General features: G+C 43.2%; 1 protein-coding gene across 2 annotated transcripts in view; it reads left to right on the top strand.

The window, feature by feature from the left end:
• Positions 1-15,573, top strand: part of RAB30 (RAB30, member RAS oncogene family) — a 64,341-nt gene extending 48,768 nt beyond the window's left edge. For both annotated transcript variants that reach the window (XM_084632269.1, XM_084632270.1), the window contains 3 exons: positions 202-285; positions 11,151-11,334; positions 13,669-15,573. In XM_084632269.1, the coding sequence (XP_084488395.1) occupies positions 202-285; positions 11,151-11,334; positions 13,669-13,919 (519 nt within the window). In that variant the 3' untranslated portion in view covers positions 13,920-15,573. The remainder of the gene's footprint in view (positions 1-201; positions 286-11,150; positions 11,335-13,668) is intronic.
• Positions 15,574-18,263: the final 2,690 nt, after the last annotated feature.

Here is an 18,263-nt window from a genome sequence, read left to right as displayed (position 1 = left end):
AAATCACCCTAAATTGACTCTGAGTTGTTTCCCCATCTATTGATACTTCTCTCTGATGGGAGAACAACTGTTTTGGGGAGAGGGGAGTAGAATTAGAGGAAGCAGGATGGGACAAAAGCCTGGAGGGGATTCATCAGCAGGTGAAATCTTCTTTCTCATCTTACTGCAGAATCTGCTTTAACCAAACTGCTTTCTTTGTAGGGGCTTTTCCCACCAGGTCAAGGAGCCACTATCGGAGTTGACTTTATGATTAAGACTGTGGAGATAAATGGTGAAAAAGTGAAGGTAGGAAACTACCAACTTGCTTTGTTGTGTTCAGGAGCGGATTTACCATGAAACAAATCATGCAGTGGCACAGGGCCCCAGAATGCAGAACAAATCTCATCTGACACCCTGCACCTAGTCCTGGCCCCGGTGACACAGCAGGGCTCAGGCAGGCTGCCTGCATGCCATGGCCGGTGGCCCCACACTACTCCCGGAAGCGGCCAGCTGCTGGCACATCTCTGCACGCCCCTGGTGGGGGGGAGGCAGCTCCGTGTGCTGCCCCCTCGGGCAGTGCATGGAGACCCGCTGCCTCCTCCCCCTAAAGGGCGCGAAGAGACGTGCCAGCAGCAAGGCTAAGGCGGCTCCCTGCCCACTCTGCTTTCTTCCTGGGAGTGGCACATCGCAGAGGAAGCGGCTGGCATATCCCTGCGGCCCCTGGGGGAGGTGTGTCTCTGCGCGCTGCCCCCGCCCCAAGCACCAACTCTGCACCTCCCATTGGCCAGGAACTGCGGCCAATGGGAGCTGCAGGGGCAAAATCTGCGGGCAGTGGCATGTGGCGACCCCCTGGCCCTCCCCGCCTAGGAGCCGCTGCCAGAGGGCTGAGTATGCCAGTCACTTTGGGAGCTGCGCTGCCTGAGGTAAGCACTGCCCCCCTCCCGCACCCCAGCCTCCTGCCCCAGCTCAGAGCCCGCACCCAAACGTCCTCCCAGAGCCCGACCCCTCCCTCACCCAAACTCCCTCCCAGAGCCCAGCTCCTGCACCCCAACCCTCTACCCCAATCAAGGTACCTCACCTTTTCATTTACTTCCCATTACTTCTAATATAGGAGGGGGATGAAGGAAAAAAAGAATGAAAAATTGCGGGGGGGGAGATAAGAGAGAATGTTCTTTTTCTTGGCTGGGTCCCAAGGGGGGGCCCCCAAAAATGAAGCTGTGCACAGGGCCCCACTAACTCTAAATCTGCCACTGGTTGTGCTACTGTCCAGGTTTCGGTGAATTAGTGTTAATTTTTCTCTTTGTAATCTGTGATGGAAGCAATTGTCGGGTGTTTGAAGCTCTGTGATGACATATAGGAGAGAGAGAGCGTGCTTGTAGCCTTCTTGCCTGGAAAAGTCTGGACTCTTGAGTCCTATTCCTGGCTCTGACTTGTTTAGACCTTGGGCATATCATTTCAGTGCTGTGCCTCTGTTCATCTGTGAGGATAATAATAGTCTACCTTTGAAGAAGGGTGTTGCAAAACTCAATCCATATTTGTACAGTGCTTGTGTATTAGGGTTTATGGATGTGCAAAGAACTATTTCAGTTCAACCTCCATTTACTGAACTCCTGTTAATTCGGAGGTGGAATGCTGTCTCCTCCGCCAGCTGTAGTCATTGCAGCTCTGTCCCTACAGAGCTCCTAAGGTTCACTGGTGTAGACCTGCAGGCTTGTGGAGTTCTGCAGGACTGAAGGGCCCTAGAAATACCTCCAGTTTTGGTTGAGCTGGCCGGCCTTGGAGAAACTGGATGACTCTAGTGTGACAAGGTGGGTGGGAAGTGTGGTGATCCGTGCATTCAGTGCTGTGAAAGTTTCAGTTGACCCGTGAAGTTTTCCTAGAATTCAATTCCCTGCTATACTAGTACAAGCTCACAGATGGAAATGAAAAACTAGTTGATTTCTCTTCTCTCCCTTCTGGTATTCTAGTGGGTACTCCGATGAGAGAGCCACGGTGGTGCAAATTACTTGCTGTGTGGATTAAACACACAAGGCAATATTTTCAAATGTGGGTGCCTGAAGTCGGGTACCTAAATCTATTTAGGTGATGAAAAGTGGCCTGATTTTTATCAGATATTCTGAGAACCTGCAGCTCCCTTGGGGTCCTCGGGTCATCTGAGAAAATCAGGCTATAGTTTGCCTATATAGGGATTTAGGCACCTAATGATTGACTTTTTTTAATTATAGGAGTGTCTAGAGTCCCCAGCCACATTGTAGTAGGGCTTGTACAAATCTGTAGTAAGAGACTGTCCCTGCTATAGGAGCTTACAATCTCTACAGACAAAGGGTGAGAGAAAGGAAGTAGAATTGTATTATCTCCATTTTATAAACTGGGAAAGGAATTGCAAAAAGACTAAATGAGTTTGCCCAAGGTCACACAGTCGGTCTGTGGCAGAGCTGGGATTTGAGCCCAGACCCCTGAAGTCTGATGCAGTGTGCATCAGCCACAAGACAATCCTTCCTTCCTTAGTTTGAAAAGTTTTGGCCTTGATGTCCTGTCTGCTCTCTAGAGGGATTACAGTTCTCATGGCACATTTTAGAAAGAGGAAGGGCATTTTACCACTCACCTCCTACCATGCAGAGGTGTCTTCATTCCTACCCTCAAACTATGGGTGGCTGCAGGCCAGTGGTGGTCTATGTGTATAATTTGTGATTTGGGTTCTTCATAGGGGTGCTGTATACATGTACATTCATCCTCTTAGAGAGACACAGAATTCATGAGTGGGGCTGAGTAGACTCTTTGCTCATATAAGGTGAAGGAAAAAATGGAAATCCACAGGAGCATCGATCAGAAAAATCAATTGATATACTTGGGGAAGGGGCACCAGGCAGCTCTTACTCATATAGCTTGTACTTCTGTGTCAATAAGCCCAGCACGCACTGACCTTGGCTGCATTAGAAGGGACATAACCTTTATGGCAAGATAACATATGGGAAGGAGTTGTTTGCAGACCACACAGAAAGAGGGGTTTTTCTTCCACTTTAATTCTCCCAAGGACAATTCCAGGCCAAAATTTTCTTAAAGTGGGAGTCTAATGTTAGGCTGCTAATGCAATATTTAGGCATCTAAATAAATGGCCTGCTTGGAATAGAAATGCTGGCTGCTTAGCTCTCTTGAAAATCATACCAGTTATGGATGCAGGAGCCTAGTTTTAGGCAACAGATTTTGAAAATCTTGGGCCCATTCTTCTCTAACTTGGGAGTTTTCTGTTTCTCTCTTCCAACTTCTTTTTATACTGGAAAGTCACTCTGAAGGTTGTCAGTGAGGTGCTCGTGCAAACCTGTATCTTGTGGAGGTTCTTTAGTAAATACTAGGCAGCTGATGATAGCAAAATATGATCTGAGCACAGGCTTGAGAACCAGCAATCTCCAGAGTGCTAATTCTGGCCTTGGTGACGCCCCCATTTTGTGGCCTTGATCAAGTGACTGTCCCTTTTTGTCTCCATTTTTCTATCCTTAAATGGGGATAACACTTACTTACCATAACAAAAAGAAAAGGAGTACTTGTGGCACCTTAGAGAGTCTCTAAGGTGCCACAAGTACTCCTTTTCTTTTTGCGAATACAGACTAACACGGCTGCTACTCTGTTACCATAACAAGTGCGTTACCACCAGGATTAACTCAATGTTGCGCACAGTGCTTTGAAGCTAGGGAGGGAGCAACAGGAGAGAAAGCATTACGTACTAAGGTCTTGCCTGCATTTGGGATTTTTGCACCCTGGGTTAAGTCACACAATCCTTGCTTTATACCAGTTTGGCACACTGTTGCAAAAATCCTTTAACGTAGACCAGCCCTAAGTAGCCACCATTGTACAGTGCAGAAGGCTTATAGGCCGAGAATCTTTACAAAGCAGACACAGCCCTGTCTATCCAGATAGGGTCACCTGAAACATTTGAATGTGTGCGTGTGAGTGTGTGTGAGAGAGAGCGCTATCTATCTATCTAATCAATCAACCCTTATTTCAAGCAGCCTACAATTAGATAGGGTTGTATTATATTTAGCAGTGCTATTGACAGGTGACATTTAGGAGTGAAGAATTTTCATGTTCATTCTCTATATCAGTGGTTCTCAACCTAAGGCCACCGCTTGTTTAGGGAAAGCCCCTGGCGGGCCGGGCCGGTTTGTTTACCTGCTGCATCCACAGGTTCGGCCGATTTGCAGCTCCCACTGGCCGCGGTTCGCTGCCGCAGGAAGTGGCATGGGCTCAGGGATGTGCTGGCCACCCTTCCTGCAGCCCCCATTGGCCTGGCATGGCGAACCGCGGCCAGTGGGAGCTGCGATTAGCCGAACCCGCGGACGCGGCAGGTAAACAAACCGGTCCGGCCCGCCAGGGGCTTTCCCTGAACAAGCGGTGGCCCTAGTTTGAGAACCACTGCTCTATATGGTCCTGATCCAAAGATGCTGAGCCAGATTCTTCTCTCACACTGGTGTAAATCAAGAACAACTACGTTTAAGTCAGTCAGTGAAGTTAAACCAATGTGAAACTTGTGTAAGTGAGAGGGAAAATGGGCCCTGCAGATTTAACTGCCAGTCACTACTTGGGGTCTGAAAGTCAAGCTGGGTTCTTTCTGCCTCTTGCACCAGCACTGGTGGTGAGAGATTCTGCAATCGGAACCTAATTGATTTTTCTTGATGTGTGAGGCAGAATAGAATCCACCTTACTCTCCCACAGGTGTATTTGCTCAACAGTGCTAACAGGAGTAAATACTTGTATATTAGCAAGCAGGTGTGACTCAGGCATGCAAAGTTGAGATATCAAAATGACCTGTCACTCAAACTAGGGACTTCTCTGCCTATAAACTCATTGCAAAGTTCCCACATGGTGACTCCATCCACTCCACCCACCGCCTGCACCATGGTTAAGGGCTAAGATGAGAGAGCAGCACTATTTATGGAGTAGTTCTTGGTATTCAAGACTGCTTGGGAAAATGTCCTTAGAGCTTTTAGGATTGCATTCCAAAATCTATGCAGACAGACTTGCTAATGTGAGACGTCTTTGCAAGTCATCTCAGTTTGAAGAATAGTGAAGAAAACTCAGGGAGAGACCTCAGTGTAAAAATCAAGACAAGAAAGTTCTGAATCTCTTCATATCCTTTTGCATGATACAGCATATGAAATTCTGTGTGATCCAGGGCTAGTTTTTTGGTCTGCTTGATCTTTTCTGACAAAATCAAAATTAAAAAAACACTCAAGCCACAGCTACTCTATGTAGATCTGATTAATGCTGTCATAAATATAAAGGTTTCAGAGTATAAATGTAAAGGGAAGGGTAAACACCTTTAAAATCCCTCCTGGCCAGAGGAAAAACCCTTTCACCTGTAAAGGGTTAAGAAGCTAGGATAACCTTGCTGGCACCTGACCAAAATGACCAGTGAAAAGACAAGATACTTTCAAAAGGTGGGGGGAGGGAGAAACAAAGCCTGTCTGTCTGTCTGTGTGATGCTTTTGCTGGGGACAGAACAGGAATGGAGTCTTAGAATTTAGTAAATAATCTAGCTAGATATGCTTAGATTTTGATTTCTTTAAATGGCTGAGAAAATAAGCTGTGCTGAATGGAATGGATATTCCTGTTTTTGTGCCTTTTTGCAATTTAAGGTTTTGCCTAGAGGGATTCTCTGTGTTTTGAATCTAATTACCCTGTAAGGTATTTACCATCCTGATTTTACAGAGGTGATTCTTTTTCTTCTATTAAAATTCTTCTTTTGAATGCTTTTTCATTGTTCTTAAGATCCAAGGGTTTGGGTCTGTGGTCACCTATGCAAATTAGTAAGGATTTTTATCAAGCCTTTCCCAGGAAAGGGGGTGTAAAGGTAAGGGAGGATTTTGGGGGAAAAGACGTTTCCAAACGGGCTCTTTCGCTGCTGCCACCAAACGTCTAACCGGTATTATTATTATTAGGAAAGTCCAAGGGCAAAGGGTAAAATAGTTTGTACCTTGGGGAAGTTTTAACCTAAGCTGGTAAAAGTAAGCTTAGGGGGTTTTTATGCAGGTCCCCCCATCTGTACCCTAGCGTTCAGAGTGGGGAAGGAACCTTGAGAAATGCCTAAAAGGTTACAAAAATAAATTCAAGCTAAGTGGATAGCAGTTGAAGGGGTAATCGGACATAATCCCAATCCTGCAATCGTTTAAGGATGTGCTTAACTTTACGCACAGGGGTGGTCTCATTGAACTCAACAGAATTATTCCTATGTATGAAGTTAGAGATTGAGGCCTGTAGCAGAGGTGCCGACTTCCCCAATTCCAAGGGGGTGCTCGACTCCTGCTCCGCCCCAGATCCCGCCCCCACTCCACCCCTGCCTTTTCCCACCCCGTTCTGCCCCCTCCCCCACCTTTTCCTGACCCTGTTCCACCCCCCTCTCCCCGCCCCAAGCACCTCCTGTATGCTGCTGAACAGCTGATTGCAGAGGGTGGGAGGTGCTGGGAGGGAGGAGGAGGAGCTGATCAGTGTGGCCCAGCAGGAGGGCTCGTGGGGATGAAGGAGCTGATCCACGGGGCTGCCGGTGGGTGCTGAGCACCCACAGTTTTTTTCCTGTAGGTGCTCCAGCCCCAGAGCACCCACAGAGTCAGTGCCTACAGCCTGTAGGATAAAAGAAAAGGAGGACTTGTGGCACCTTAGAGACTAAGAAATTTATTTGAGCATAAGCTTTCGTGAGCTACAGCTCACTTCATCGGATGCATTCATGATGAAGTGAGCTGTAGCTCACGAAAGCTTATGCTCAAATAAATTCCTTAGTCTCTAAGGTGCCACAAGTACTCCTTTTCTTTTTGTGAATACAGACTAACACGGCTGCTACTCTGAAACCAGCCTGTAGGATATTTCCCCAAGAAATAACATCCAGGTAACTTTGTGTTCTCATGTGTAAGTCAGGCAACATCCTTTGACTTCCCTGGGAAGACCATAAAATGGAAAAGTATAGATGGTAAATTCACTTACTTTGGCAGAGAGAAGCTGAACTGTGATTAAAAACAGACACACACTTTGTCTGAAAGCATATCTTTATCAATTAACACAAATTCTAGGGCTTTTCTTCTGACTTAAATATCCAGCAAGTGGGTTGAATGACAGCTAAATCCAATCACAGAAGCTTCTGTCCTGTTGTTCTCCAAAGCAGTTTCTTCCAATTTCAAAGTTCATCATGTTGGTGTGATAGAACATCCTCATCAAAAAGCCATTTTGAGTCCAGAGAGATCATCCCTAGAATATCCTGCAGAAATACAAAGTGTGTACACATCAGTAAACCATTATTAAAGTAACAGAAACATCAAACCCACATAAACAAAAACAAATTACAGAGACCCTGATTTTTAAAGTAGATTCAACCTGACACCTGACTTGCACCCACAAGGAATTGTGCTTACTATTTTGCAGTTCTAAATACTTAACCATCTAAACACCATGTGCCAACAGATCAGGCAGTGTGATGCCTGAGTTCTGGGAACTGATACCACAATTAATTTTCTCTCCACAAAATCAGAGGCAGCTTTTCAAAGTCGGACCCTAAGGCCTGGAATCAGATAATGGGCTAAGTGGGGCTCTCATCTCTCGGAAGCTAATATAATATAGATTACCTGTAATGTCATGATTGACACAATTTAACTTTCATGTTCCCCTTGAGCTAGAATATTTTAAGTTTTGTTCACTCTGTCGTGATCTGCTGAGAACAGGGAAAATTCCCATTGACTTTAACCTTTCCACCAAAGGTTGCCAAAATGTAGTAGTTCTTTCTAATCAGATTTCAACCATTCAGATAGGCACTTTAAAAACCAAAGCCTGAAATAGAGAAGTGCCCCTTTTGAGTTAAAATATTGAAATTTGAGACATTCCTTCATTATGAATCATTGACCACATTTAAACAAAATTGTCTTTTATTCTAGATGACCAAAAGTTCATCATTTTAACAACCGACAAAAGTTTTATACATTTTTGTTTCATGCAGCAGTTGTATTTAGGCATGAGACCAATGATTTGGAGAATTTTTAAGGTCATCTGATATCTCTAGATGTACTTATTAGAATTTAGTCAAGAAATGTGTTGTAGGTGGTAGACAAATGTGCTGCAAAGGCAGATGTTGATGGCCAATTCCATCCAAAGGATATCCTGTAATCTCAGTATATACAGCAGAAAAGAGCCCACTGTGGGCTAGGGGTGGCAAACAACCAATGCGCAGTACCCTGCACACCAGTGGCGGAAAGGAAATATGGCCATTAGCACCCTGGCACTACTTCTATGAAAAGTGGCAGGAGATCATCCTTGTTTGTGTAGGGCGGACAGGACTTCCAGTGTTTTACGTCTCTTTGCAGGAGAACATACTATAATCGTGATTTCTACAGGGCCTACAACGTCTCTTCTTTCAGTAATAATGTGGCTTTGCTAATGTAACCCTTCTGCCAGGCCGAGTTGATAACAGCAAGGGCCGGGTTCAGTACATAGGGGTTCCCTCTCAACAAAGCAAATGCAAAACCGGCTCGAGTCCCCACCCAGTGACCTGGGAAAATCTTACACACACCCCTGGGCGCCTCAAAGTGGCAATACTTCCCCTCGCACAAGCACAGAGTCTCGGTATAGTAGAAAATCTTTAATAACATGAGGTAAATGACATCAGCATTAAATTGGGAAAACACCACAACTAGGGTTCATCAACCAAACCATGAGCAAAGACCCACCCCAGCAAATTGAGCCATGTCCTTTCCCTTTGGTTCTTGAGTCCAACAATCCAAAGGTCTCTTGAGTCCAAAGTCCCAAAAGTCTAACAACCCAAAAGTCCAGCCCTAGAGTTCAAAAGTTCATCTGCAGAGTGTTACTCCCCAGTCTGGGTGAAAATGGAGTGTGGGGGGGAAAGAAGTAAAGGACACCTTACATGATCCAAAGCCGACTGATGATCCAAAGCCGACTGCCCTGCCTCTCCATGGGGCTTCACTCCGATCCGATCCACCAGCTGCTCCGCTTCGCCAGCTGTCCTGCAAGCTGCTCCAGCCGTCCCGCGAACTGCTCCACTTGGCCAGCCGGTCCGCTCCGCCAGCTGCCCAGCCATATATCTTCAGGCTCCCCACTACTTAACACAGTGCTCAGTGATTTCAGCTCTTAGTAATTTTTAGCTCTTTAGTGATTTCAGCTTGTAGTAGTAAGAGCCTCAGTGCTCATGCACTGTAAGCGCAAAGCAAATTCCGCTCAGCACCTGTAACTAGATTCCTAATAGACCCAAAATTAGCTCTGATATTCCACAGTGGTGAGAGAAGGAGGTGCAACTGATGATTCAGGCCCTTACAAAGGGCCCACACCACCAGGTACAACTTAAATAATTTTTTCACTTCAAGGTGTAAGAGACACAGACAAGGTTTTCATCTCAAGGCCAAAAGACCCAAAACATCAAGACACTTGATCACAGCCTTAGATAGGCCAAGAGACTACCTACACTTGATACCTGTCCCAAGCCTCTCTCAATTCACTGAGTTTTGGAACCCATGTCCCTTGCCTAGCGAGTGCTACTTAGTTGATGGCGAGTCCCTCCATCATAATAAAAGGCCAAGTACAGTTCCACTGTCCTTGATTCACATAATCAGGATAACAATTTATTCTTCCTGCCCCAATAACAGAGAAACTGGGGATCCCACAGCAGCCAAAGTGACCATTTGGGCAGCTATGGGCTCATCCTAGGTGGGGTGGGTTTGCCTATGCAAATGAGATCAGCCCCTGAAGTTCTTTTCCACTTGCCACAACTCACCACCAGATGTCAGGGTGGAGTTCATCCTGACTCTGCTTACACTAACAAAACCTTCCTAAATTTCTGCTAAGCCATAGGAAATTCTTTGTAGCTCTGGCTGCATCTACCGTTCCACACGTACTTGTTTGTTTTTTTTGAGCTCCTTCTTGCCAATGGCATCTTGCTACAGAGCACTTAAGAATTCAGAATCTTAAAAGCTTTGCATAGAGTGGAGAAGTAACTTACCCCAAACTTCAGACTGGTTTGAACGCTGGTTCAGCTGTAGGCTGTATTGATTGGTACCATTTTGATTAGACTGGCATTTCAGCAGATTTACTAAACCTCTGTGAAAATGGTTCTGTCATCTGAGCCATGTTTACATACCTTTCCCCCAATTTAATACCAGATTAGCTGAACCACAAGTTAGAACGATTTTGAAATTGTTGGTTAATTCTCCCAGTGTAAACATGGGCTGCAGTGTGTCCTTTTTGGTCATGTTCCAGTTAAGCACTTCTCTGTTTTAGTATGGATTGAGGTCACTTGTTATCTTTGTAACTAATCTGAAATGCCATTGACCAGCGAACATGATTTTAGGGACCCAATCCTGTAGTGATTTCTATGTAGGCAGATGCGTGGTCGGACACAGAACTCCCTACAGGATCAGGGCCAATGTTATTTTAAAAGCTCTCTCTCCTCCCGCACCCCTGATATGATGGTGTAAATGATAGTACTTTGCACTTCTACTCTATATTGCCTTTCAAGATCTCAAACAGCTTTAACAATCCCTTTGATGTTGGTAAGTGGGTATGTACCCTTCCTTACAGTTCCAGACTGGGGACAGAGAGCAGTGAGGTGACCTGTGCAAGGCTATGCAGAGCAAGAACCTTGAGATGCTTGGCTGAAAGTTCACACACAAGTCCAAGCTGTTGATTCTTTCTTATGGTTTCTCTCCCCACCCTCCTCCCTCGCACTCTTCATTTGAAACAGGGTAACTTCATTTGCAGCTGGGGGAGATGTTTTGTCGTCGTTTTTCAGCTGATGTCATTGTCCTCAATGCCCGGGGCATTTGTTTTCTCCCTGTAATGCCAGCATTAGAATTCCAAGCCAGCATGGCTTACTTCTTCCACTGCTGATTGAAATGCTCAGTCACATGAAAGCTTACAGGCCTGCTGCTTCCAGGGAAATCAGCTGGAATGCCAGCTGACTTAGTGCCTTGAATTTAAATCTTTAGATGCAAGAAGAGAAACAAAACTGGGGGGTGGGGTGGAAGAGGGAGCCAACGGGATTAAAAGTTACCTGATTTCCCACCATTGGGTTTCCCCTGAAAGCATTTAGGTGCTGCCCTGATGCTAAGTAAAGGATGGTTTTTATGGGGTTTTTTTTTAATATGTATTTTCTCCTCCCCTTTCTCCCCTTTCTGTTTTGCCAAAAGCTGCAGATCTGGGACACGGCAGGGCAGGAGAGATTCCGGTCCATTACGCAGAGTTATTATCGCAGCGCTAATGCATTAATATTGACCTATGACATAACCTGTGAAGAATCCTTCCGATGCCTTCCCGAATGGCTGCGAGAAATAGAACAGTATGCCAGCAATAAGGTCATAACTGTGCTAGTGGGTAAGTGAGGACTGTGCTTTTATAAGAGCTCATTTCTCCAAGAGAGAATAATCAGCCATGTCCGTCTGGAGTTTGACTAGGGTCATTGGCAGATAGAGGCATTAGCAATGGAAAATACTGCATTTATTTTATCTCATAGTGTCAGGATCTCCTTCAAATATGCTGGACTGGACACCCCTTGATGCCAGTAGGTTCTGAACCTATATCTCTGTAGCATCTTACCACAAAGCCATTCATCTAAGTGAAATTGTCAAGACAAAGACTGTGTCTGAATGACTCCTCCAATACATAAAGCCAATGCACTAAAACACAACTCAGAATAGCAACTGCTGCTTCTCAAAGTGTTGGCCATCTTAAGCCATGTAAGGTTGTTCAGCATGGAGGGCCGTATTTAGGTTGAAAGCCCAAACAAACCAGGAACCATTTAATGATTGTTTCACTTTCCCTTCCACTGAATGAATTATGTATTTGGTTATTTAGCCCCATGGCTTTGACTGTGCAGTTGCAGTTTAGAAAGAGTAACTGGAGCTTTACACCTCTAGGTTCCCAGTTCATATCTAGATCAGGTTGGTAGTGGCTGAAAGTTATTATGCTTTGATGGCCTCAGTCCTGTTGCAGTGGCATGTGTCAGCATCACAAAAACTAGTTGGCATTCCAGTTGGCATTCTCAGCAGAGAGGTCAAGGACTCAGTGGGCATATGGAGCCTGGAGTGTCTTCCTCCTCTCCCTCATTAATAGGCACAGTGCAGGGCCGTGGAGAAGATCATCTGCTGCAGTCTGTATCATCCCTGTCCTGTGAATAAACAGAAGGTTTCTGTCTCCAGGGCCATGAGGCTACACCTTTCACTGGTACTAAATCAGAATTTCACATGGATTTTTAGAGAATTAAAAAATATTTAAATGAAGAAAATGCCACGTTGAGTAATGTCCTTTGCTTGAGATGAAGCAAATCCAGCCATCAGTTTGCTACCAGAAGAGTGCACCAAGGTATACACAGTGATGAGGCCCATTAGCATTCTGCAATGGTGGACTTTGTTTTCCAAATCGGGTAGTCAAAACATCACTTTTCAGGGACTTGGTCAAGGGACTAGGTCTCAGCATAGTCGAAGAATGATGGACACATAATTTGAGGAAAGCGTTAGTCAGATGGTTATTCAACAGAAAGATCTCTCTCTCGCTCTCTCTCTCTCTTAAATAGCTTAATATTTAAAGAGTAGATAGTACAATTCTACAGAAGAATCTGGTGTATTTAGTCTTTATTTGGATTTTAAAATTAAAAAGACCCTTATCCCAGACTCTAGGTGCCCTAATGCACACTAACAATGCAATCTAAAATGCTTAGAGGTTCTGTGACAAGAAACCATTCACACTGTAGATTAAAGGTACAGTATATTTTATAAATAGTTTATAAAAGATTAATAAACAATAATGTGCTAATAAATTGCTAGAATCCAGTAGGTTGCTTATAACCATCTGTAGCACCTTCTACTGATGTGCTTCTTACCAAGTTATAGATGGTTATATGCTTCTATACTCCAATAATTGCTTATTAACTTTCTATAAATCTAACTTCATATAGAGTATGTTCATGAACCATTACATTGTAAAGGAGAGGTTGTTGGATGGAAATGATGGCAGTGGAAAGGGATCCTTTTCTCAACTCCCACTTCTTCCCAAACCAACTGCAGTTAATATCAGATTAATCATTAGTCGGTTTATTCCCTACACAAATGTTGATCTGTTCTGCCATAAGCTGAAAATGACATCTCCCTATGGGGGAGGGTTCCTCACCTCACCTAGTTCTATCAGCTTTCTTACACCCATTCATTCCCCGTGTTCAGTAACCATATAATGAACAAAAACATGTAATTAAAACTGGAGAGCAGGTTTCTTTTTAAAGCTCATAATTATGTGAAAAAAATATTGTATTTGGCGCCCCCACATGCAATAATTGACATTTTAAGTGCTCCTTGGAGCAAGAACCAATGATTGTTCAATAGACATTAAAAGGGAAATCCTTTAATGCCAATTGATATTAAACAGGTGCATTAGCACAAAATTAATGCTAAATGGCTTGCATGTTCATGGGGAAAATTCCATTAAGCGAGCTAATATTAAAAAGCCTTGGTTATCTATCAGAGAATCCACTTTTTGGGGGGACAGGAGAGTGAGCATTTAGTTTTGTAGCTTTATAAGATGAATAGTTTGTTTAAAATAAAGAACCTAACACGAGACACATGGTGACAAATGGTTCCTTTCTTCCAGATCAATTTCTGTTGGTTTTGTTTTACAAGTCAAATTAATTCCCTTTCTTAAAATATTTTATTGATGCAGGTAATAAGATTGATTTAGCCGAGAAAAGAGAAGTCTCCAAACAAAGAGCTGAAGAATTTTCAGAGGCCCAAAACATGTACTATCTGGAAACTTCTGCTAAAGAATCGGATAATGTGGAAAAACTCTTTCTGGACTTAGCTTGCCGGCTGATCAGTGAGGCAAGACAGAATACGCTTGTGAACAATGTGGCATCCCCGTTACCAGGAGAGGGGAAAAGTATCAGCTATTTGACTTGCTGCAATTTCAATTAAGGGCTGGCCCAAGATCCACCCCAAATGGGCCAAGAGGTTTTTTGCAGAGATGTATCTCAGTGAAGGCAATTCCTGCCACTTTGACCCATCTGACTCACACCTAAGTCAGGTTCCCGATCTTAAAGCATGGCAGGCTGGCCGCTCCACCTGCAGGTCAACATAGCAGAATATAATATGGTTTAATCTTTTTTGCAATCTCTGGAGTTGGTTAGCAAAAATAGTTTGCACAAGGCGCTCATTCAAATCCAGAGCATGGGCTGCTACATCACTTTCCGTTGGAGACTAGAACAGCCTCCCTGGATGATACAGAAGAATGCAGGATCTCTTTTGCAGCACGCCTTTAGTCCTTTTGAAAAAAGATGAACTTTAAGCCTTGGACTATACAGTACTGGCATTGTTCCAGGCTGCCAGCCAAATGAATGCTTAGGATGTGTATATGCCCACAGCATCCTGATGCAGGACTCAATTGTATGTTTTGAATTAGTGTTATATCTCTCATCTGCAGGCACTTTCATGAACTTGGAATTAAAAACGTATATATCAACGTTTCCAAACAAACAACAATTTGAAAAAAGATATGGATACTGGCTTAGTCACTCCGTTTGGTGCTAGCACTCCGGCTGAATATTTCATAGACCAAACCTAGTTTTATTACATTACTGTCCTCTGAATGTGTAACTTAGAGTAAGTAGTGAAAGTATGCTAATAAGCACTGTCCATAAAATATCATTACCTCTTTTTCTCAGCCTGAACATAGTGGGTAAGGACTGTGCTTCTTTGATGTCAATTGTGGGGTGCAAAGACTTTTTTTCTTGAGTCATAAAAGCTCTGTAAACAGTAATTTCCTAGTGTAATGAACTAGCTTTGAGAATACTGACTGATGGAGTTCTAAACAGATCAGATCTGACCAAAATATTGTGTTTGCACTGATCATGTATAAGGGTTCAAAGGCAGAGCACAGTTTTAGATGGCAGTCCAGTGTGTTTGAGTAATGAAAGCTTGTAGTTACAGGTCTTACTTGAGAAGCAAGCATACAATTTTGTATGTTTTTTTTTTAAGCTTAAGTGAAAATGGCAGCAAGTGTTGTTATGAATCATTTTGTGTCTTACTCATCCAATGATCATCTTATGAACCTGTACCTTGGAGAAGCAATTCAAGGTACCAGTTTGGCATTGACTGTATTCTAATAGCTTTTGGATCCATGACCATAGATTCATTTAATTTTCTTGTTACTTTGTACTCTTAAGTCTCAGACACCAATGTATGTATAATTATTTGCTTAGGTAATTTCTTTATATAAAACCTCTAATGTGGAAGCACTATGGTATTTGTTATATTACACCTCTAGTGCCATGTTCTAATAATACATTGGACTTTGCACACTGATGTTAAAGCAAAATTGGAAAAAGAGGTTGGACGCATACGTAGAAAATCATTCTTAAATGTTTGGTATCCGTTTTATTGACCTGAATGAGGCTAAAACTCTTGGTAACTTTGTGGCTGTGATACATTGTAACTTAGCATTAATCAGCTCGATATCATGTATTATTTGCTGAAGATGTTGACTGGCCTTTTGTATTAACATGAAAAAAGCTGCCAATAAGTAAATATTGAAAATAAAAATGACCTTTTAAAATGCTTTGTCACATTTTCCTAAACAGATTTTGGGGTCTCTCTTACTGTGCCTTTGATTTTCAGTGGGAAGTGTGTGTGTTGTGGATCAAGAGTGTAATATAGCCACTTTGTAAGACATATTTCCTGCCGTAGCATGTCAGTTTTTTCCCTTAGAACGGGAAAATTTTGTTTGACTCAGCGGTTTCTCTTGTGCTTGGTAATACAGTGAAGCCAGCACTAAGGAGCATCTCCACTACGGAGGATTTCTTTCTTAACTGACTTCCTTTAAAAATACCCCTTAAATTTCCAGTACAGTTTTGTTTGACCTCTTAAAGACCATTCAGCTCCTACATAGCTGATTTTGCAGGTCACTTAGGTATTGTGGTAAATGCCTTGTGGGATAATGCTGCCATCTCACTAAAATATCATAATATTTTTAAAAAATATTCTTACTCTTCAGGTCCTGGATTTTTCTACATAGTATATCAGTTGCTAAGGTAGAGGTACTCGGTAAAGTTGCCAGGAGGAGTGGAGTAATGAAGGGCTACATGTGCCACATTACGCTTGTTTTTCATTTCCTGTAGTCAAGGATGAAATGCTCAAGCATTTTCCTCAAACCTCTCTTTTACATGGCAAGTCATAACCAGTGCACTTTTTATTGGATGATGTTAAGGGTCGGGGAAATTTTTATTTTCATGCACTGAACACATTCTGACCAGGTAAACCCCAAAGTCACTACTGGGAAGAGAAGTATTTACTGTGTCTGTAAAGGGCTTTTTTGTTAAAAATTAAAAAAAAAAAAAAAAAAAGTTTTCACCATCAAATTGAACAACATCAGAGCCAGTTGAGAAAGGAGCTGGGAACAAATTACTTAGGTCTTTCTGTGGATGCCCTTAACAGTCTGCTCATCTTTAAGTGGCCAGAATCAAGGATAATTGAAAGTAAATTAGGAAGTGTTATTTACTCCTTCTCATAACACAAGAAAAAGGGGTCACCAAATGAAATTAATAGGCAGCAGATTTAAAAGAAACAGAAGGAAGTATTTTTTTCACACAACGCACAGTCAACCTGTGGAACTCCTTGCCAGAGGATGTTGTGAAGGCCAAAACTATAACAGGGTTCAAAAAAGATCTAGATAAGTTCATGGAGGATAGGTCCATCTGTGGCTATTAGCCAGGATAGGTAGGGATGGTATCCCTTGCCTCTGTTTGCCAGAAGCTGGGAATGGGCAACAGGGGATGGATCATTTGATGATTACCTGTTCTGTTCATTCCCTCTGGGACATCTGGCATTGACCACTGTCAGAAGACAGGATACTGGGCTAGATGGACCTTTGGTGTGACCCAGTGTGGCTGTTCTTATTATAAGTTTCTACTATTTAGGAAACACGTGTTTTAAAAGTGAGTTAAGAACTTCTGTTTTCTAAGCCATCTGCATGTTCTGGAGGTTTCAGGCTCTAGAGAATAGCCAGCTTATGATACAGTCCTGGCTTGTAGATCCAGCAGGTTTTGAAATCCTTAGAGGGGAAGATGTTCATCATCCTGGCTACAAAATAGTGTTGCATAATAGGAAATGCTGCAATTAATGGAAACAGGTCGCCAAAAATGAGGTAATATTCAAAGAATGTTGTTTCTTCTTGGCCCATCAGTTCTGGAAACGATTGCATGTCTTTGGCACTGTAGCTCTCCAGAGAAAGAGATGCCCCATCCCTGGGGCAAAAGGAGGAACTCTCTTTTCCTCCTCTATGCCACTCACAGTGTAACTGTCCAAAGTAGGAGCTGGTTAGAAAACCAGTTACTTTTTTTTCCAATATTGAGAAATGCTGCCCAGCTGTAAGTCATTTTAGAGACATTAGGCCTCTATTCAATCTTTACAACCACTTACTCTTATCCTCCGATGTGTGAGCCACATTTGTCAATTTATGGACTAAAGGCCAAACCTCAGTGCTTTCTCAACTGTGACCCTTGCATTGATGTTGGTCCTGGATACACTGGTGCTGGAAGGCCATTTAATTGGCTCTCCTTGAATCATCCAGCTGGGTGCTTGTAAGTACAGCCTAAACAATTGTGTGAGCTACACCCAAATAAGACTGGTATTAAAGCCTACAATAATCACATCACTAAAAATAATACAAGAGAGACTCTCTTAAAAACAAGACAGAATTAAATGGAAAAAAGAACCACAGCAGGTAATGATGAGACTTCTTTTGAATCCTGGTGCAAATGGCTGCTGCCCTTTACTGAGAGAAGGGGAGCTGATGGATACAGGAAGGTACATAATAGAAATCTTCTAGCACAGTCCACAAAACCACACATCAAGTACCTAATGACTTAGCTTGGAAGGCTCTTCACTGAGCTATAAATCACTTGCAATGTGGCACAGGATCAGGGATCCCTATAGAATACTTTACACACTGCTTAATTCATAGAGAGCTGCTGGGTCTCAAGCAGACCATGCTGCATGGAGGACGCCATTTTGCAGTGTGCGCTGCTCTGCCCCAGCAGCATGGCCGCATGTGCTCAATGCATGGAGGACACTGTGACGTTGCACCCCATAAGGCTTTATGGAAATATGCTTATGAATGTATATATAACATAACTGGAATATGTTTTATTCTACATATGCCATGTAACATATCTCTGTTAAGGTTATGATCTAGTGAATCTATTCCTATTTGTATGCATGTATCATGTTTGTATTCAAAGTTATGAATATTGGCTGTGTACTGGT

Source organism: Lepidochelys olivacea, assembly GCF_965140295.1.
Source record: "Lepidochelys olivacea isolate rLepOli2 genome assembly, chromosome: 1".
Lineage (NCBI taxonomy): Eukaryota > Metazoa > Chordata > Testudines > Cheloniidae > Lepidochelys > Lepidochelys olivacea.
The sequence above is the reverse complement of the archived record's forward strand: the minus strand, read 5'-3'. Positions and strand labels throughout refer to the sequence as shown.